The 21,275-nt window shown below is 31.5% G+C and overlaps 1 protein-coding gene across 2 annotated transcripts in view; it reads left to right on the forward strand.

Annotated features, from left to right (window-relative positions):
- Nucleotides 1–21,190, forward strand: part of LOC145755539 (basement membrane-specific heparan sulfate proteoglycan core protein-like) — a 43,026-nt gene extending 21,836 nt beyond the window's left edge. Inside the window, exons 24-66 of one of the 2 annotated variants that reach the window (XM_082571777.1) lie at nucleotides 3–223; nucleotides 503–638; nucleotides 966–1,106; nucleotides 1,232–1,417; nucleotides 1,645–1,830; nucleotides 2,182–2,412; nucleotides 2,866–2,979; nucleotides 3,476–3,600; nucleotides 3,914–4,062; nucleotides 4,240–4,330; nucleotides 4,691–4,905; nucleotides 5,191–5,288; nucleotides 5,487–5,670; nucleotides 8,106–8,231; nucleotides 8,578–8,727; nucleotides 8,849–8,994; nucleotides 9,277–9,406; nucleotides 10,010–10,164; nucleotides 10,324–10,458; nucleotides 10,627–10,753; nucleotides 11,101–11,235; nucleotides 11,550–11,684; nucleotides 11,866–12,006; nucleotides 12,324–12,479; nucleotides 12,707–12,832; nucleotides 13,101–13,219; nucleotides 13,581–13,731; nucleotides 14,336–14,487; nucleotides 14,764–14,887; nucleotides 15,128–15,246; nucleotides 15,625–15,763; nucleotides 15,883–15,998; nucleotides 16,094–16,238; nucleotides 16,330–16,511; nucleotides 16,926–17,199; nucleotides 17,472–17,714; nucleotides 17,820–18,163; nucleotides 18,285–18,474; nucleotides 18,788–19,029; nucleotides 19,214–19,319; nucleotides 19,443–19,612; nucleotides 19,692–19,995; nucleotides 20,084–21,190. In XM_082571777.1, coding sequence (XP_082427903.1) covers nucleotides 3–223; nucleotides 503–638; nucleotides 966–1,106; nucleotides 1,232–1,417; nucleotides 1,645–1,830; nucleotides 2,182–2,412; nucleotides 2,866–2,979; nucleotides 3,476–3,600; nucleotides 3,914–4,062; nucleotides 4,240–4,330; nucleotides 4,691–4,905; nucleotides 5,191–5,288; nucleotides 5,487–5,670; nucleotides 8,106–8,231; nucleotides 8,578–8,727; nucleotides 8,849–8,994; nucleotides 9,277–9,406; nucleotides 10,010–10,164; nucleotides 10,324–10,458; nucleotides 10,627–10,753; nucleotides 11,101–11,235; nucleotides 11,550–11,684; nucleotides 11,866–12,006; nucleotides 12,324–12,479; nucleotides 12,707–12,832; nucleotides 13,101–13,219; nucleotides 13,581–13,731; nucleotides 14,336–14,487; nucleotides 14,764–14,887; nucleotides 15,128–15,246; nucleotides 15,625–15,763; nucleotides 15,883–15,998; nucleotides 16,094–16,238; nucleotides 16,330–16,511; nucleotides 16,926–17,199; nucleotides 17,472–17,714; nucleotides 17,820–18,163; nucleotides 18,285–18,474; nucleotides 18,788–19,029; nucleotides 19,214–19,319; nucleotides 19,443–19,612; nucleotides 19,692–19,995; nucleotides 20,084–20,319 — 7,095 coding nt within the window. In that variant the 3' untranslated portion in view covers nucleotides 20,320–21,190. The remainder of the gene's footprint in view (nucleotides 1–2; nucleotides 224–502; nucleotides 639–965; nucleotides 1,107–1,231; nucleotides 1,418–1,644; nucleotides 1,831–2,181; nucleotides 2,413–2,865; nucleotides 2,980–3,475; nucleotides 3,601–3,913; nucleotides 4,063–4,239; nucleotides 4,331–4,690; nucleotides 4,906–5,190; nucleotides 5,289–5,486; nucleotides 5,671–8,105; nucleotides 8,232–8,577; nucleotides 8,728–8,848; nucleotides 8,995–9,276; nucleotides 9,407–10,009; nucleotides 10,165–10,323; nucleotides 10,459–10,626; nucleotides 10,754–11,100; nucleotides 11,236–11,549; nucleotides 11,685–11,865; nucleotides 12,007–12,323; nucleotides 12,480–12,706; nucleotides 12,833–13,100; nucleotides 13,220–13,580; nucleotides 13,732–14,335; nucleotides 14,488–14,763; nucleotides 14,888–15,127; nucleotides 15,247–15,624; nucleotides 15,764–15,882; nucleotides 15,999–16,093; nucleotides 16,239–16,329; nucleotides 16,512–16,925; nucleotides 17,200–17,471; nucleotides 17,715–17,819; nucleotides 18,164–18,284; nucleotides 18,475–18,787; nucleotides 19,030–19,213; nucleotides 19,320–19,442; nucleotides 19,613–19,691; nucleotides 19,996–20,083) is intronic. The other variant, XM_082571776.1, reaches the window with a different exon arrangement.
- Nucleotides 21,191–21,275: the final 85 nt, after the last annotated feature.

The raw sequence follows: 21,275 nt of genomic DNA on the forward strand, positions 1-21,275 counted from the left end.
AGAATTGCAAACACAATACTGTCGACACACACTGTGACCGCTGTGCTGCTGGTTACTATGGAGATGCTCGTCGGGGTCAGCCTGCAGACTGCAAACCCTGCCCCTGCCCCAGTATTGAAGACAGGACCGACCAGGGGAGTGACCCAACTTGTAGGATGAACGGAAGAGGCGACCCTGTTTGTGATCATTGCCCAGAGGGGTATGAGGGTGATCGTTGTGAAAGGTAACCACCAATATTGAAAAAAAAAACGTTTGAGAATTGTTTGTTGTATACAAGATCAAAAAATAAAGGTATATAACAAAGCTTATTTGAAAAATTGTTCAGGCAGCGTAATGTAGTAGTTGGAACACTTGGCTTTACTTTATTGTGGTTTGGGTCTCTATAGTTTTTGCTGTAGCGCTCTTGAGTTAGCTGCAGAGCACAAATGCACCTTAACAGTTTCAATGCAATCCTATTTTAATTATCACAGTAAACCAAAATAAATTTTATTTTAAAAATTAGGTGTTCACCTGGTTATGTAGGCAACCCATTTGAGCCAGGTTCGATGTGCAAAGTTGAAGATATTACAGCTTGTCAGTGTAATGCTGATGGTTCGTTACAGTCTTCTTGTGATTCATCAGGTCAATGTATTTGCAAGGTAACAACAAATTTTTCTGTTTGTAGTAAGGCATAGTTGTAGGTCATGTGTAATTGTTTGGGAACAACTTTCGAGTCACATATGTTGTCCTGCTCTAGACAAAACAACAAGCCGTTTACTGTAGGAGAGAATCCATAATCTGTAGGTGATAATTCTCTAGGACAGCCGTAGTGTAATTATGTTTTATCTAGAACCGGACAACATACGAGACCCCAACTTTCTGTATTTTTTGTACTAATTTTGTTTAAAATGTCATGTATTTGTAGTAAATTGTCTAAAATCGAGTTACAATAAAAAAGGTTATCATATTATATTTATGTTGTTTAGCCGAGTACTACTGGAATGAAATGTGACAAATGTAAGAACGGTTATTTTTATCTAAACATTGAAAACGAAGGTGGATGTCTACCCTGCTTTTGCATGGGAGTAACCACTGAATGCTCTTCATCTATTTACCAAAGGAGCAAGGTATATTGTTGTGCATTGATAAATGTAAACAAGCAAAACCCCAAACTTGATTTACAGTTCACTAAATTTTGTTTCGAGCTAAATTGCAAAAAATCTCAATTCACATCTAAATTTTTTTCGCCTAGGTTACTACTAACTTTGAGCATGACTCTGGTGAGTTTGAGTTGACCAATGAGCAAGGTGATGTGAGAGAGACATCAGGTTTTAGACTAAGCAGAAATAATCGTGAGCTCACTTATCCAAGGTTGGATAGTCTTCAACGTGGCAAGAGTTACTACTGGAGACTCCCTGAAGAGTACACTGGCGACAAGGTTCAAAATAATTAATCATTTTTAAAATCAAGAACTGATATGTTTTCATAGGAGTAAAAATGTTTTTTTTAAATTTCCAATGAAACTTTGGATATTTAATCAGAGATCGATTATCACTAGAAAAAAATATTTTGGAATATTGCAATAATCTATCAAAAAAAACTAGCATTCAGTTTATTTGTCTTATTACAGCACTACTTATACTGTCTAACTCTTTATTGTTATAGATTGTATCTTATGGAGGCAGGCTTGAATACACAGTGTCATACACAAACTACGCACCCAGCAGTCATAATGTAGATCCTGATGTTATATTGAAGGGAAATGACATTACTTTGTATTCTTCAGTATCAGATCAAACTGGGTTTGTGAAGCCTGACCAACCAACAGAGAGATTGGTGATATTTAGAGAGGTAAGAGATATTAGTTTAACTTTGTTTTTTTTATATTTTTGCAAATGTGTTTTTATTGTAAATACTTGTGCTTGGCAATGTGTTAAAATATAAAATTTTGATAACACTGTATTTTATGGAATACTAACATGCTTAAAGTTTTATTAAATTATTACATATTTCAAAACATTTCTAAACTAAATTATTGGCAATTTGCCAAACCAAAGAATTTACAAAATTTAAAATAAAACAAGATTTGACATTTTGTTTCGTTTAAACTAACATATTAAAAAAAATTGTCAAATTTTTTTTCATTTTAATATTTTTTTTTTATGTTTCACTAAATGATTTATAATGTTAAAAATTTCACAGAAATACTGGACAGGAACTGACGGCCAGCCGGCGACCAGAGAGCATCTTTTAATGGCGCTAGCGGATGTGGAAGACATACTCATCTTAGCTTCTTACTCGCCAACTGTTATGAGTACTACCATCTCTGATGTTTCCATGGAAACAGCAAGTGCAAGTGCTCTGATGACTACGCCCGCTTTTGAGGTGGAAGAATGTGCTTGTCCAAGTGGTTATGAAGGTCTATCTTGTGAGGTAAATTAAAAGTATTTTTTGCTTACATCATTACCTAAATTTGTAGTTAAAGTAATTGTAGGTTATTTAAATTAAATTATAGCATTACTTTTTTTTGTTTTTTTTGTTATCCTGGATGTGGCAAGGTCGAATGCACAACTTTAACATAGAGTAACATCAGTTACTCTGACCCAGTTTTGAGTTGCCTTTTAGCAGTTTGGGATATTATAGAGATTTTATTTGCTCAATAATTATGCTGCTGATTAAGTGCTGTCTCAGCAGGAGTTTACACTGTTTAAAGCACCTTACTCAAGGGCGCTACAGCATGCGAGCAGTGAGGATTGAACCCACGACTTCATGTGTGGTGTAGCAAGTGTTCTTACCACTACACCACACTTTCGGCTAAATCTTTAGGTCAATTTAGGAAATGGAAATATTAAATGTTACAAATTCTAAAAAAATGTTTTTTTGCAGGATTGTGCACCAGGCTACACCAGGTCAGGTGTTGGTGAACATTTGGGACATTGTCGCTTGTGTCAATGTAACGGACACTCTGATATGTGTGACTCGGAGACTGGAGTGTGCACTGTAAGTATTTTGGTTATTTGGATGAAAAATGTTAAAATTTAAAAAATTCTTTAAAAAAAGGCGAATATTACCTGTTAATGACAATATAATAAAAATGCAATTTGTAAATTATTTTTATTTAATAATGTTATATAATATACTACCGGCAGCGTGGTGTAGTGGTAAAAACACTTGCTACACCACACATGGGGTCGTGGGTTCAATTCCCGCTACTCTCATGCTGTAGTGCCCTTGAGTAAGGCGCTATAAATGGTATGAACTTCTGCTGAGCCAGCACTTAATCAGCAGCACAATTACTGGGCAATTAAAATCCCTATAATATTCCAAACTGCTAAAGCCAACTCGAGACTGGGTTGAAGTAACTGTTGTTTAGGTCGCACATTCGACCTTTGCACATCGAGAATAAAGATATATACAAAAAAATCTATTAATCTATAGGACTTATTAATAAAGCTTTTTTATTTAAAATTTTAAATTTTTAAAATTTACTAAACAGAATTGTCAGCACAATACAGCTGGTGCACAATGTGAAGTATGTGCAAGAGGATATTACAACTCACCCACCTCTCCTTCAACTACCAATTGCCAACTGTGTGCTTGTCCTGGTACTGGTGCTAACAGGTAATGGACTATTTGGTGTATTGAACTTGCTAAATATAATTTCAAATAAAAACTAAACTAATTTTTCTTAAGCTTTAACAACCAAGCGATATGTTATATAAAATTAACTATAAAGGCTGTGAAATTTTTTATGCATTTTTATTTTACTTTGGTGTAAAAAAACTACTTTGGTTCTAATTGGACAGTCACCAAAAACATTAGATTTTTTTTGCAGTAACTTTTTTTTTTTTACACAAAGCTTTAAATTTAAAACAAATTTTTTCAAGCAAATATTTTTTTTATTCAATAGTTTTTAAAAAAAAAAATTTTTTAGTTTCTCGGAGACATGTGTATTCGATTCGACCAACAACATTTTAACTTGTAGCGCTTGCCAGGAAGGTTATACAGGAGATAGGTGTGAGAACTGTGCCCAAGGTTATGAAGGTGATCCTAGAGCACCTGGTGGATCATGCATAAAATCAAGTAAAATTAAAAAAAAATTATTACATGATATCAACTAAAATTTGCCTGTGAAACATTACCTTTACATCAGTGGTTTTAGATTATATTTTACTTTTTTAACATTCAATTGTTTTTTTTTCTTCGAAAGCTCCTAAATAGATGTTTTACACAGTTTTATTTGTATTTATTCATCTTTAGGCGCCCCAGATTCAATTCTAGATAATAAACCCAGTGTTCAAGTAACCCCTAAAAATGTCAATGCCAAGACAGGAACAACAGCCTCATTTAGGTAATTGTAATACTTATTTTTATAGTTTTTTTTTTTTTTTTCATAGGCAATTTTAGAATTTGAATACTTGGCTTTACTAAAAAGAGTCCTAGGTTTAATTCCCAATGCTATTATGCTGTGGTGTTCTTAAGTAAGGAGCTATAAATTCTACAAACTTTTTGCCTAGCCAAAAGCTATTGGCATTATAATTATCATGCAAATATAATCAATAATATCCAAAAAACACATAAAGGCTACTCAACACTGGGTCTGAGCAAAAGTTTATTCCTTTGGTTTATTCGTGAATTTATTTTTTTGCATCAAAGATATAAAAAATAAAATTAATTTATGTTTAAAAATTTTTATATTTTTTTGTTTTAGATGTACTGTTACTTCGAACTCACCTATGAGAATCGACTGGCGCAAGGTGGGTGGCAGTAGTTCTGTGATTCTGACATCAGAACACATTGTTATTTCCGACAGAGGACAAACATTAAGTATTCGAAACGTTGTAAGGACTGACGTCGGGACATATGAGTGCATTGCAGCTAACCGTTACGGTGTTGCTCGTGATACCGGAGTATTATCACTTTCAAGTAAGTATAAAACATCTTTGATGATTTTTTTATTAACAACTTGAGCACATGCTCTTCCTGTTTCAATGGAAACATTAGAGATGGGTGTTTTCAGAACATTTGACAATTAAAAAGCTAGGATAAATATGTCTTCTCAATCTGTTAGCACTATTAAAAGATGCTCTCTAGGTATTTGTGTTTATAGCTTTAAATCTTCTTTATTAATTTTAGCTTTTGCAAGAATGAGGACAATTTTTAAACATTTTTAGTAACTTTTTATATAAAAATGATCATGCATTTTTTAAGGAGCACGACCGATGATTAAAGTAAAAGTAGAAGAGCCACGACGTGTAAGGGTAAGAGAAGGCGACGATGTTTCGTTTGTATGCACAGCATCAAGCAAAGTAAGTTATAATAGGCTAACTGGTATATATTTTTTAATTTTAGTTAAAAATGTCTTGTTTGGTTTTTGAGCCCATTTTTTTTTCTGGGAAGCTTAAGATATTTTAATGTAGCTCATTAATTTAGAATGATTTAGTGTTTTTAAGAAGCAAAAACTTCATTAAATACCTGCTTAAATAAATTTATAAATTAAATTACAGATGTCTGCCTACATTGTTATCTGGGACAAGCGCAATGGCATGTTGCCACTGCCTCGTGCCACAGATTTTGACGGCATTCTTCACATTTCCAACGTGCAAGTGTCGGATTCTGGCACCTATGTATGCACCGGCTCTAACATGTACAGCATTGACAGAGAGACTGCTGTTCTAGAAGTAATAGGAGGTTAGTGTCGTGTTGCACCAGACATAAAAAAACTCTTTGTGTTTTTTGCAAGTCTTGTGTGTTTCCTTTTCTTTTACATGCACAATTCTTGTCTCTTTTACTTTCACTCATCAGCATTTTTAAAATGTCACGTGCCTTGCATTTTTTACTTTTTTTTGTAGTTTTTGAAATGTTCGATTTGATTTTTAAGTGATACGCTCTGAGTAAGGATCATTAGGATTTGTAGTTTTACCTTAAGAGATCAAACCTTTAAACTAAGAAAATGTGACATATGGTTTAACCATATATCTACTAATAGGAAAATGATAAATATTTTTACATGAATTTGCATGCTGCCTGTGCTAAGGCATTTTAACACACATTTCATTTACAACAATTTTCCTAAAATGCTATTAACAAACTTTGCGTAAGTAAGTGGATTTTGTAAAAAAAAATAGCATGACTTTAGGTAATTTGTTTAATTTAAAAAAAACTAATTTAAATTAAACTTAATTTAGTTTTAATTTGCTTTTCAATTTTTGCATGGTTTAATTTTTCTTTTATTGCATGGCATTTTAGAAAACCCGCTGCTGAAAGTGTAAACTTTTAAGGTATATGAGCAAATTAGGTAAAAAAGATATATGCAGTTTGGAAACAGTGCAATTTCTTTTAAACAAGCAGAAAATTCAATTTAGGCAAAGTTTATAAAAATTCTTTAGACCTAGGTTAGAGTAAATTATTTTATTGATAAAAAGAAAACTGATTTAAAATTAATTTTGACAAATGCTTTGCCTTTTTGCATACCGGTGTCTTATATTACCACATTTAAAAATTATTAATGTTTTATTTAATTTAAAAATCAAAGATGTTTTTGGTAATTTTTAAAATAATACAACAATTATTTAAGTACAAGAACATGCCAACATATTGGTATCAGTTAAATCTTTTTTTTTTATATTTACAATGCTTTGGCTGAGACTAACTGTACACTAAGTAACACACACAACTACATATTAATTGCTGGCCTTCCATTTTTTGTTAATTTTGGTACTAACATAAGCCATCTCTGTTTAGCATATTGCAGTAATTTATGTTTCGGCTATTTCTGTTCATGTTTTTTTTACTTAGTGCAAATTTGGCAAGGTTAACTTGGGCTGGCTTAATGCTTATGGCTTAAAATATAATAGAAATTATTTTAATTTTTCGTCTAAGGGGATTTTTAGACACAGTTGGCATATAATTTGTAAGATCTCTGCTTTTTGTTTTAAGCTTTGTCTGCAACCGAGAAATAAAAACATTGCCTAATTTTTAATTTATATTTTAAGCTTGCTTATTAATGCATGGCCAAAAAAAAATTAATCAATAATTTTTTTAAATATTTATCATTTAAATAAAGAAGTTTTTAGGGATTAATTTTTACTTATTTAAAAAAAATTATACAAAAACCAAGGATAAATGTCACTTTATAAAATACAGCATATTTATAATGTTTGATTTTAAATTGTTAAAAAAACATGACAAATATTTGTTAGTTTTTACACATCGAGTTCTAATTTATTTATGTGCCAATATCGTATACAGCATATGTTTAATTTTTCTTATGTATTTGTGTAAATAAATATACCCTTTTGAAGATACAACTGTATTAAAAGTAGAAGTAACATAAAATAACACAAGGCTTTATAAATTCATCAATTTCGAATTCATTTATCTGTTATGTGTTTTTCTTTTTTACTGTCGGTATGTTTTAAAACAAAGCATTATGTTAAAATTAAAAATATTGTATGAAAAGTGAAAAATCTATATTGGGTAGAAATCTTATAGATTATTTAGCCAAAGTTTGTAAGTTATTTTAGAAAAAAAAAATATTGCTTTATATCATGGAAGTTTACACTGAATGCGGTTGGTTTTTTGATGCACTTACTTAAGTTCTTTTTTATGCATGAAATGGGGTAAGTTTTGTTTACCCAATTTTTTTTATAATATTAAACAAGCCAATATTTAATTAAATCACATTTATTAAGATAAAGTTAAAGGCGTATTATATAAAAAAAACGGCGCCGTGGTGTAGTGGTAAGAACACTTGCTACACCACCATGAGGTCCTGGGTTCAATTCCCACTGCTCTCATGCTGTGGCGCCCTTGTGTAAGGTGCTATATAACGGGCAGAACTCCTGCTGAGGCAGCACTTAATCAGCAGCATAGTTATCAGGCAATTATAATCTATAATATCCCAGAATGCTAAAGGCAACCTAAGACTGGGCCGGAAAACTAATATTACTCTATGTTTATGTCACGTATTCGACCTTCTCACATCGAGGATAAAGATATATACAAAAAAAGTTATGTAATTGTTGATGTACAACTAATTACTTTAATTAAATTTGGTGCTGTCTAACATTTGAGTATTAAAATTTATTACTTTCAAGAGTAATAAATTGATTATATTGTTATAGCATCGGTTGTTGAAATGCCCACCGTAATCGTAACTCCAAACAACCAAAGTGTATCCGAAGGTGAAGAAGCTATTATTTACTGCAATGCTGAAGGATTTCCAACACCCAGTGTGGAATGGCACAGAGGTAGATACATTTAAGGGTACTAATATCATAAAAAAATCAAATAGAACTTAAAAATATCTTGCTGATATAAAACCTTGTTTAAAATGTTTGACAATATGTTGTTTAAGACCATACTTACAAAATGAATAAACTTAGTTAGTGCAAAGGTAGATAGAAATTTAATGAAGTTTTATAGACATGTCCAATACATAAATCTTCAAAATAAATATTTGTGACTTGCCTATAATTTTATTAGGTAATTCATCAAATAGAACTGTAATGCCAAATGGGAAATATGCTATATTTCATTAAAAAACAATTAATAATCCTTTAAATTAAACTTATCTAATAATACAAAAACTTTTAGCTGATGGTAAACCAATGCCCAGTGACGTTTATGTATCTGACAACATGTTGATGATATCATCAGCTTCTATGAATGACAAGGCACAATATTACTGCACAGCTTCTAACGAACATGGAATTGCTGAGGCAGTTGGGGCATTAGATGTAACAGGTCTGAACTGAAATTAAAATGTTCACATTTAAAAATTAAATTTGGTTTAATAAGAAAAAGTAAAATTACTTATTTTGTTTAAAAAATTTTTATTTGTTAATCTCATAAAATTTTTCAACAGCCGAAGGAGTGCCACCTGTAGTGACAGTGTTGACCCCGGAGGTTGTTATTTTTGTGGGTGAAACAACTTTTCTTCGGTGTAATGCGACAGGAAGTCCCAGGCCCGATTTCACTTGGGACAATCGCGACTTTGGATTGTATCCCAATGTAAGATATTTTGTTAATAATATTTTAACGGAATGATGAAAAATTGTATTTTTATTTTTGTTAGATGTTTTTGAAATGTTATATCTTAGTAAATTGAATCTTTTTTTGAAACAATGCGTTGTTTGCTTGCCTGGTTGTCAAAATTTTTTATTGTTAGAATTAGGTTCAATTAAAGTTTGTTTTAAATTACTGGCACAACAAACAGCAGTAATTTATTTTAAAGGCTTTTAATTTGGATATTTTCCAATTTGTGGTATAAGACTGTGTTTTGAAATTTTTTAGGCCTATCCAACTGAAGGCACTTTAAGAATATCTTCAGCGGTGTTAAACAACCAAGGTCTGTATACCTGCAATGCTCAAAATCCATTTGGTGAAGACGTTGGTTATATTCGTGTCACTGTCAAACCTAAATGTAAGTCTTCAAGTTAAATTTGTGATGACAAATTTTAATCAATTTTAAGACCGTACAGGGAACGAAATAACGGGTTGCTATTCGCTAAAAGCGAATCATCGTTTTGTAAAATTAGCGAATCGTTTTTTACAAATATATTAGAAATAGCGAATCAACCGAAAAAGGTTCAGGCAATATTAAAACTTCGTGTATATTTGTGTATTTTTACGATCTATTTTAAACCGGTTTTACACTATAATCCTGCGTAAATGTAGGTTACTATAGGGCATTTAATAACAATAACTTTCCATGTTTTAACAATGCGTAAATTTCGCTCCCGTTTAGTAGTTGCGCAATTTTTTAAATACATAACACAGCTTTAAAGTAATCAAAAATGTCTCGTTTTTCGTGCGAGATATTCTTAACGATTGTTTAACAATACGTTACATTTTAAAAATGCCACGCAACGCGTCAAGTGTTACTAACACAAAAAAAGTTTATGACTTGAACCTAATAATTGCCTAAAAATGCGACCTCATTTTTAGCGAATCGTTTTTTAAACGTTAATTCGTACCTTGCCGTACAAGAAAGATTAAAAAATTTAAATTTAAAAATTTTTTTAAGCCTCATCTTCAAAACCAATTTGTCGAACGGAACCAAAAGACGTGACAGCATATGTTGGTACGAACAGCACGATAAACTGCGTTGTCGGTGGCAACCCACCCCCTACCATTCAGTGGGTTACCAAAGACAGAAGCCCACTTGGACCAAATGTTCGTGTAAGTATAACATTTGTTTATGTTGTTAGTATTGCTAAACTAACAATGGCATATAAGCATTTTAATGATAAGAATTTGTTTTATTATTTGACATTAAAAATAATTATCAAAAAAGCAGTCTTAAAAATCCTTTTCATTATGATTTTTAACCTTATTTAGGTTGAGGGCAGTGACATGATTATAGTCAAAGTCAATCCTTCAAATGCTGGTGACTATGTTTGTATTGCAACCAATGAGGGCGGAGTATCTGAAAGTCACATGACCTTACATGTTATCAAGAAAGACTTGCCCACGGTAGGATACTCATAAAAATCTAAATTTTTCCAATTTCCATTAAAATTTGTAGGATATGTTAATTAGTGAGCCTTTAATTCCTGACATGAGCCGGTATGTTTTTTTCCAAATCTTTCAATAATTGAAAATTTACCAAAATAACTAACTGGTCTTAACAATACAAAACAGGTTGACATTGCACCTACTCATAATCAAAGAGTGACTGCTGGCAACGATGCTTTCTTCACTTGCACAGCCCCGAATCAAAATGATGCAGATATTACTTGGATTCGAGCTGACGAACAACCTTTTACAGGTAAAAGTAAAAGTTTAGAATATTGGGTAAACTTTTGTGACTCTTTGATTCAAGAAAGAATTAATATACAGTTAAAATAGTAGTTTTAATTGATACTGTTGTTACTCGTTGTATTATATTTTTCTCGTATTGTTTCTGTTGTTTGAAATGTTAGTTTAAGAATAATAAAAACATTATTTAAAAGCTGAGAATATAATTAAAACCTGATTTGGGATGCATTTTGATTTAAAACAAATAAAATAAATTTTTTTACAAAACTCTTGAGTAAAGTTAATAAGATTTCATCAAATCCCTTCTTGCCTATTCTATGCATGCTTTTTAATTGCTGTTTCTGATCATTTTTTTAGGGGAAACTCACTTGACCGATGACAACACGAGATTGAATTTTGAGAACATAACCCCGAAGGAAAGTGGAACTTATATCTGTGTGGCTGGTAACGTGGTTGGACATCGCGAGGTTTACGTCTACATTGATGTCATTCGTAAGTTGAACAAAAATACACAGCAGAAAAGTTTTGGTCAAAACAGAACTTTGATTTTTTTAAGTTGTTTTATGAAATTTAGATTTTTCTATTAAATAAATGTTTTGTTGAAGATTGTATTCTCCTTTTTTTGTTTTAATTTACTGTGTCAAAAAATGTGAAATAATTTTTAAAGATAAGAAATTTCTATACACTTGCTTATTATTTAAATCAACTCTGTGTATTTCACGTTGACCATTAATTATGTTCAAGCTTCTTATTTTATCAGTCAAATTTCTGTAAGAAAGACGTTAAAATTTAGTTTTGATTTTTAGAAATCCCAATTGTATCGGTGAAACCAGCTAAGTTTATTGACCTCGAAGAAGGACAGTCAATAGATTTGGTTTGTAGCGCAATAGGGGTCCCCCCACCTTCCCTGTTTTGGCGAAAAACTTACTCTTCAAACAATCGTGAGTTTTTAAAAAAAATGTTTGTGTTTAAACAAAAATTTTATAGAAAAGTTATTTTTAAACGGCATAGCTGTGTAATAGTGCATGTGCAGTAAAAAAAACACTAACTAAGTGCATGTTCAGTAAAAAAAAAAAAAAAAAAAAACTAAAAATTATTAACTAATTACTGATGTGCAAACAGGTCCACCCACCAAGCTTACAGGATACAGAAAAAGAACACAGATGTACAGGTTAAGCAGAGTGGAGTTGGCTGATGCAGGGGATTACGAATGTGTGGCAAGAAACAGGGCCGGTGTTGATGAACAAATTGTGATGGTCATGGGTAAGTAAAAATTTTAAATTAAAAAATATGTTTATCTGAGTTTATAAATGTAAGGTTATGATATAATAATTAAAACATTGATGTCAATAATTTTGGTTTTTACCCTTTTTTTAGTTTTTAATTTTAAAAATATGGAAACTTTTGTATTATTAGGATATTTAACTTATTAAACATTTTTAAAATTTTAATTTATTTTTCTAACACCTCTTTGACATATTTAATAGCACATTATATTTCACCAAAAAAAATATAGAAAAATATGTTTACTATATCCTTTAAATTATTTTTGCACAATTTAAATTGTTATCTTTTTTTAGTGCACCCAAAAATTGTACCAAAGACGCCAATAGTAATAACTAGCACAGCTTTACAAACTGGGGTTATAGGTGAAGAGGTTCAGCTCAAATGCATGGCAACTGGAACACCAAATCCTATCATAAGGTGGACTAAACGAGATGACGAACTACCTGAAGGTAAAAGTCTATAAGCTTTTAAGGGGTATTATTTCTTACGGTTTTAATTAGGTTTAAATGTTTTATTTTTGACCATGTTTAAAATGGTTATTTAACCAAATGAATAAAAATAACTCTAAACACAGAGTTACTTAGATGTAGGCTACACTCTTATTTTTTTGAAAAATAATTTAAAAAATCTCACTTTTTTTTGTAATTATATGTTTTGTTTTGTATTTTTTTTATAGAGAGTACTCAGCAAAGAGGTGTTTTAACTATATCATCGTTAAACAATATTGATGCTGGTAATTATGTGTGTACAGCTACTAATAAAGCTGGAACAGACAGCAGTGACGTCGAATTAAGGATAGTAGGTTAGTATACAGTTTATTAAACTTCTAAATTTCATTTTCTATTTAATTTTTTTGTGGTAAAAAAGTAAATATAAAAAAGTGGGTCATGTATGTTGTCCGGCTCTAGACAAAACAACGTGCTGTTTACCATAGGAAAGAATCCGTATAATTTTCTAGCACCGTAATCCAGGCGAGAGAATTTAAGAGAGCTGTATGTTTTGTCTAGAACCAGACAACATACATGATCCAAATATTTCTTAAAATTTAATTTAATTTGTATTTGTTTTAGCTGTTCCAGTTTTGGCGATCAACCCTTCATCTAAATTATTATTGGTTAGAGGCCAATCAATGACTGTCACTTGTTCTGCAATATCTGGAACTCCTCCTGTGTCTTATGAGTGGACAAAGGTAATTTCAACTTTTGTAAACCAAACAGATTTCTTTTAATTTAAGTTTTTCAATGAAAATTTGTAAAGCCCAACTATCAAATTTAAATTTTAACATTGTATAGATAAGATAGGGTTTGTTTAATTTTCAAGTATGTTATAAAGTTTAAAAATGTTTATTTAAACATTTAAATTAAATCACTTTTTTGTAGCTTAAAATTATAGTATAAAAATGTTAAAGCACAGGGGGTCCCTTAAATAAGCTTGTACTTACAAAATATAAACGTATATTAACAACAGTTTTAATTATCCTGGATTTACATTATAAAACCACTACAAGAAATGTACAAGTTATTAGTTTTTTATAATAATTTATTTTGCAGAAGTCTGGGGAAAACTCGGTATCAACACTAACAGATGGTGGAAGGTTACAAGTGTTGGCATTTGATCCTGATCAAGATGAAGGAGTTTATGTTTGTACTGCAATCAACCAGGCTGGGACCTCTTCAACTGAACTTGTGTTGCAAGAATCAAGTAAGCATTTTATTTTTATGTGAATATAAAAATTTGGGTATTTTTTTATTGACGAATGCAAAATAATAACACTATACCGGCAGCATGGTGTAATGGTAAAAACACTTGCTACATCACACATGAGGTTGCGGATTTAGTTCCTACTGCTCTTATGCTGTAGCGTCCTTGAGTAAGGCACTATAAACGGCATGAACTCCTGCTGAGCCAGCACTTAATCAGCAGCATAATTACCGGGCAATTATAGTCTCTATAATATCCCAAACTGCCACTGGCAACTCGGACTGGGTCGGAGTAACTGATGTTACTCTATGTTTAGGTCGCGCATTCGACCTTCCCACATCGAGGATAAAGATATATACAAAAAATATGTTTTAAAGTAATAATATGGTCTTTAATTTAAGTTATAGAAATAAATACAAAATGCTTATAAGGTTTTTATTTTGACAATGTTCAAATTTTTTGTTTGGTTTCGTTTTATTATCCCAAGAATTTAGGTAAATTTTTTAATACTATTGTAAAAATTATCACATAAATTATAGATTCTAAATTTTTTAACTTCTAATTTTTTTTTTAATCTTTAATATAAGTAATATTTGAATTTTAGAACCACCTGTAGTAGACGTGTCGCCTCGTGAAGAAAGCAAATTAGTTGGTGAATCGGTGGAGTTTGTTTGCAATGTGAGGGAAGGAGAAGAAAATTTGGATCTGTCTGTTACTTGGAGAAGAATGAACGACATCGAATTTGACACAGAAAGGGTAAAAAATTTTATTTAGCAATTTAAATTTTTTCAAGATATGACTGAAAAAAATATTAAGTCAAAAAAATAATATTTTGTGCATGATTTTATTTATTAATTTAATTTATTTTTGTATAATATTTTTAAAAATAACCTATTAGAAAATTTACAACAAACTTTGATAGTAAATTAAATGAACAAGATCTTCTTGATAATCATTTTTTAAACTAAAAAAGTAAGTATTATTTTAACTTTGCAAAAGGTGATTCAAATATAATAAATAATTTTTTTTTAGACAACTACTTCAAATGGAAAGTTGGAAATACTTGATGTTCAACTTAGTGATGCTGGTGAATATGAATGCACTGCTTCTAATTCAGTTGGATCATCATCTATATCAGCTTCATTGTCTGTTAATTGTAAGTAGTTTGTTTTAAAAAACTTTGAGTCTTTATAAATATTTTATTTAAAACCTTCTTAATTTTTAAATTGCTGTGCTTATAACAATGCAAACTGCTTCATAAGTTAAACATTTCCAAAAAATTGCTAAAATAAATAACTGTTACAAACAAAATTGTTTCTTCGGCAAAATAAAATTATAATTTCTTTGATGACATTAATAATTATAATTTTTATATGTATTTGTTGTAACATTTTAGTGGCACCAGCTGTTGTAATATCACATAATGGGAAAGAAGATACATTTTTCACTGGTGAAGCTGTTAAAATAACTTGTAATTCTACCGGTCATCCAATGCCACAATTGTCTTTGTTCAAGGTACTGTTGCTTTATCATTAAACATTATCTAAAACAATTTTGTCCAAAGATTTTTTAATTTTTTTTTATTTTGTCGTGATAGGGTTGCAACTGTTAGCTAATGATAATGTACCTGCTTAGCAAAACAGCATTTTTGAAGGCCTATTAGTTAATGTAAAACACAATTTTGTCTATAGATATATTTAATATTTTTTATTTTGTCATGATAGGGTTGCAACTGTTAGCTGATATAGGCTTATGATAATGTACCTGCTCAGCAAAACAGCATTTTTGAATGCATATTAGTTGGCCATCCCCATATATAAATATTCATTGTTGACTCAGCTCCTCTGTATAAATAATGCATTGTAAATTATATAAACATGTTGTTATTACCAGGATGACGTAGAGCTTGAGATGGAGGATTCTGGTGTATATCAAATCGATTCTTTAACTTCTAATGATCAGGGAATATATAAATGCTTGGCAATCAATTCTGTTGGAAGTAGTGAAGCTGTCCTTAACATTGTAGTGCATGGTAAGTGTAAAATGTTTTTTTAATTTTTTAATAAAAAAAATTTTTTAAAGACCCAGCAAGTGTTTTAAGGTAGTTCAAATTTTTGCAGAATGAGATTTTTTAAATTGTTGTTAATTCAGAACTTCCCACTGCACGAATCGAAGCTATCCAGACAGAAATAAGATCAGGAGAGTCATTTATTTTAAGTTGTTTGGCAGGTGGAAATCCAATGCCTAATATAACATGGTCTAAATTGGTAATTATGTTTTATTTATTTTTATTGTTTTAAAATTTAAAATTTTTTCAAGAAATTTAATTTTAATAATAACCATATTTTTGAAACCACTTTAGAATGGTACTTTGTCGCCCAATGTGGTGCTAGAGGATGGTTCAATGTCTTTGGTTGGTGCAACAGAAAAAGATGCTGGTGTCTATGTTTGCACTGCAACAAGTGAAAATGGTGTCACTGAAACCAATGTGACCATTCTTGTACATGGTGTGTGTTTTACCAATTTTTACTTTTTTTATAAATAACATCAAAAAATTTGTTGACAGAACTTTTAATGTAATTTATTTCGTTTTTTTAGCTTTTATTCCCTTTTTCTCACAAACACCATTGTCTTACCTAAGCGTCAAAATCTACAACAACAGTTTTTATACCAACTTTGAGATAAAAGTTTCATTTCGGGCAAATTTGTTGAGTGGGGTTTTGTTGTACAGTTATGGCAATATTGGAGACTTTATCAGTCTAAGTCTACACCAAGGATTTGTAAGTCAAATTTCAAATGCTAAAAATAATAATTTTTTATTGGCCCTACTTGTCAATTTTCTGCTCTACAGGCTGCATTATAATTGTTGTTCAATGATTGCAACTCGCAGATTTTTTTTTCTTTTTTTTCATATCCCCTTAAAGTGATAGGTTTTTGATATTGTTTTATCGGGTAAGGGTGTGCGGTAGTGTGGCGTGCGGGTCGAACCCGAAACCTTTCGGCTCATAGTCCGATGCAATGACCGGTTCACCACACTACCGGACTAACCTGCAGATATTATTTTCCATTTTACATTTTTTTTTACAAATTGGATATTATAAATGTTATATTTTACAAATTGGATATTATAAATTAATTTTATTGTCCAATAATCTCCATTAAATAAAGATTTTCACAAATGAATTTTTTCGCAGGTCAAATTCTCTTATGACATTGGCTCTGGTCCTGCGGTGATCCAAAGTCCCAAGCCAGTAGAACTTGGACAATGGCACACTGTTGTGATAAGCAGAAGTGCCAAAAAAGGACGTCTTCAGTTAGATGGCGACAAACCTGTGCGAGGGGAATCACCAGGAGAGTTCAGATACTTGGATTTGACGAGTGATTTGTATGTCGGTGGCATTCCGCAAGATATGATCGAATTTCTGCCGAACCACTTAACTAACCTTGGTCAAGATGTTGGGTTTTATGGTATGCAATATGTAAACTTTCTTTTTTTATTTAAACATTTTTTCTCCTAAACTTGTTTATGTGTTCTATAGGTTAAAAAAACTTGTTTGTGTGTTATATTAAAAGAACTGTCTATTTTACTAAAACATTATATTTAAAAGCTTGCCTTTTTCACATTTAACAAGTAAACAATTTTTTTTTCTGAAGTTGCTTTTAATTTTTAAATTATTAGACTATGTTGATTTAATGTGATAGCTTAAGGAAAAAAATTAAAAAGAATTTACTATTTTTAGGTTGTATAAGTCAACTTGAAATCGATTCAAATATGATCAACATCGGTTCATCTGAAGACATAGTCGATACAGTCGGTATTATTCGCTGTAAGACCTGTGTGTTAAGCTCTGAGGAATCTCCTTGCCAAAATAAGGCCACATGCACTGAATCCCACACAGTCGAACAGGGATTTGTGTGTGATTGCAAGAATGGATTTATTGGAGAAACATGCCAGTTTGTGGAAAATGAATTATGTGCAGATGGTAAGTATTAGTATCTACATGCCAAAATTAGAATAAATATAATAAAAAAAAATTTTTTATTAATATTTTTTCTGTGAAATAAAATTTAAAAAAAATGATTTTCAGGTGTTTGTGGTGCTCATGGCATTTGCGAGCAAGACCTAACCCTTGAACTGGGTTACGAATGTCAATGTGCTGATGGGTACAGTGGGGATTTATGTCAAGATGCCCCACCTGCTCCTACCCCAGCCCCCGCTCAAATGTTAGGTATATTATTTGACAATCAACCGGAACACAGGCCCGGTTTCGAGGAGTTAAAACGAAGCCCATTAACATTTGGGGGGAGGGAAATGTTTCCAAGTAATTTGATGGCTAACAGAGTGTTGGAAGTTACCCAGTTGTCTTCCACGACAACAGAGTCTTTTGATGCCCAGAGATCAACCGTTCCTGGAGCAGTTTCCTTTAATCAGGTTTAAAATTTTACAATTTTTTTCAAAAAAAATTTAAGTTTTTCAAACACAAAAACATACAAAATTTACAACAAAACCTGTTAGTTTTTTGTTAGCCTTACAGTTTGATATTTTTTGACAGGAATCCTACATGATGTCATCAGAGATAAAAGTAACACAAAACCGGCGCAAAACTGACATAGAAATGAGAGTAAGAAGAAGGTCGCACAGCGACGGTTTGTTGTTGTTCAGCGAGTCAGAAAACTCCAAAGATTTTGTGTCTCTTGCCATACGGAATGATGCATTGGAGTTTAGATTCAACAGTGGTTCAGGTAAGTTGAACAAAGTGAATACAAATAATAAGATTGTAACTTCTTTGAAAATGTTTTATAATTGTTTATATTTCTGGGGAATATTATTTTAAACTTTTGGATAGTTGTAGATTGATTTGTGTCAACCAATACTTTGTGTTTATTTGTATATCTAATAATTTCTCAATCAATATGGCTTTAAACATGACTAAAGTTACTGAAAGATATTTTAATAATTGATTTTAATATTGGTACAGTAATACCGATTGTTCAAAAAAACAACAGCACCAACTGACTAGATGATTTAACCCTAAAATTTTTCTCTTTTTTCCAGAAACTTCTATTATTCGATCTCGTTCTTCACTCGGAGTAGACACCTGGCACTCAATCCGAGCGAACCGAAGGAAGAAAAATGTTAGGTTGGAGGTAGATGGAAAGGTAGTGGCAAGGCGAAAGACCTCTGGATCAGATCACCTGGATGTGAGTGGTCCTCTCTACATCGGAGGAGTGAAATTTTGGGAGAGAATTCCAGCCAAAGTGAATGTAAGGGATGGATTTGACGGATGTGTTGAACAGGTAAGATATTTTTATTTGATAAAATCTTTAAACCTATGATCCCAAAGATTATTATTTAATTGATTTTCAATTTGATTGTAATATTTAGGCAAGTAATTTCTTAATAAAGGTATTGATAATACCAAGTTCAATAATGAGTGTATGTTAAATTGGATACATCATTAAAAGTTTGCTTTTGTTTTAGCTCCGAATCAATGAAATAAATTATCCACTTGATGATACGTTTGTAAAGAAAAATACAAAGTTATGTCAAGTTGAATCAAAACCACAAGCTGATGAAGCTGCATCAGGTGAATATATTCAAGTCTTATATAGTACCGTCATTATAATTAATAAATTAAAAACTTTTTAATTTTCGACAAATTATTTGTTACAAAACTATTTTTGTTTTAATTAAGCGCCTATGTATTTAGATTTAAATGACATGCCCATCCAGCCACGTTATTTGGCAAAATTTTCGGGAAATTCCTATGCAGCTTTTGCACCAAGTAAATTCCCACACGATGGAGCTGCAGAGCAAATTACCATCGAGTTTAGAACCAATGGACCTGAAGGGCTTTTGTTGTTCCATGGAGAGGTCAGTGTGGAAAATATAACTTACTTAAAACACTTGACGATTTTATTTTAAAAACCAAACTTTTAATTTTTGTTTGATTTTCTAGGACCTTGATGCTTCGCAAGAGCGACCAAACAAAAAAAGGCGCCATAGAAAACGAAAAGTCAAGAAGCAGGATTTTGTCTCCATTGGTCTGCAAGATGGTTACTTAATATACAGGTTTCAACTCGGAGGTGGACAAGGAGAAGCAGTTAGCCAGTTTCCGGTGGCAGATTACCTATGGCATAAGGTCACTATTGTTAGGCGCGGCACTCTAGCGCTCATGTGGATCGATGATGTGCCACTGGCTGTTGCCACACAGGCACCAGGGTCGCATAGCACGTGCAACGCACCTGGGCGCTTGTATATAGGTAAGATATAGATTCGGAATTTAATTTAAAATGTTTAAACTAAATTATTGTTTGTGTTTAAAATTAAAAAAAAATTGTTTTGTTGCAGGTGGAGCACCCGAATCACTTTATGCAAAACTGCATCGCTACATCTTCACATCAGGGTTCATAGGTTGCGTGCGAACTGTCAGAATCACAAGAATATCTTCTGCCAGAGTAAATGAACTAGGTTCCACATTTTTAGACGATTCTGACACAGCTGCATTAGATTTTAGTAGGTCTGGCAGCTTAGAACGAGTTAATATTAGAAAGTGTGATCTCAGGTCACCTGACCACAGACAGTGATATCTTTTTAAATTCTAATGTTTTGGCATCCGAAAAAGATTAGGTACCTTATTGAGTACGGTGCTGTAAACAATAAACAAAAACTGGCGGTGTGATCACCTTCACATACAACACCGGCGCTGGTTCGCAACTAGTTTTAAATTTTTCTGAGACTGTTGTTTCTTTTTTTTATAAATTTTGCTTAAATTTTATCGCAGTGTAAATCAAGTGCTCATTTTTTACTTGAACTCACCTTGAACAGCATTTGAAGTGTGTTTTTTTACAGCTTACAATAAAAAAGCTACCATAAAAATGTTATGTACATCATTCATACTTTTGAAACTTACTTCAGTATTATTTTCACGCTTTTTTGTTCGATTCTCTTCAGTATTCAGCATAATTTTGTTGTATAGTATTGTCTTGTATTCTTGCCTTATATCACTGGCAGTAAATCTTGTGCCAAAAAGCAAATACATGTTTTAAGATGTTCGGTACATGTGACATTTTGTGTACTGCAAGCTTCACTACCTTGTTTTGTAAAAATGTTGATAATGATTTAAATAAATAAGTGGGGTTTTACAAAAAATTTAAAAATAATACCATTTACAAATATTTATTCTTGCTGCCTAAAAGTTTATGTTTTGAAAATAAATTCATTTTTGTGTTATTCTAAAGTTTACATATTGCATTGTTGTCATTTTTTGTTTATTATGAATTGGATTCCTATTCTATTTATGTTTTATGTCGATCTAGTTGTATTTTTGTTGTTTTTTTTTCTACTAAAAACTGTTTTACTTTTAGTTAATGTTAGCTATGTGGCTTTGTTAAAGATCTATCATTATGTATTTGTTTTTTTTTTGACGCTGTAAATTACAACTTGAATTTAACAGAAATATTTTGCCCATTGCTACTAATAGCTTGGTATGAAGAATGATATAATGCTGATTCATTTTATTATAAAAATAAACAAAATACAA

Source organism: Corella eumyota, chromosome 6 (assembly GCF_963082875.1).
Source record: "Corella eumyota chromosome 6, kaCorEumy4.1, whole genome shotgun sequence".
Classification (NCBI taxonomy): Eukaryota; Metazoa; Chordata; class Ascidiacea; order Phlebobranchia; family Corellidae; genus Corella; species Corella eumyota.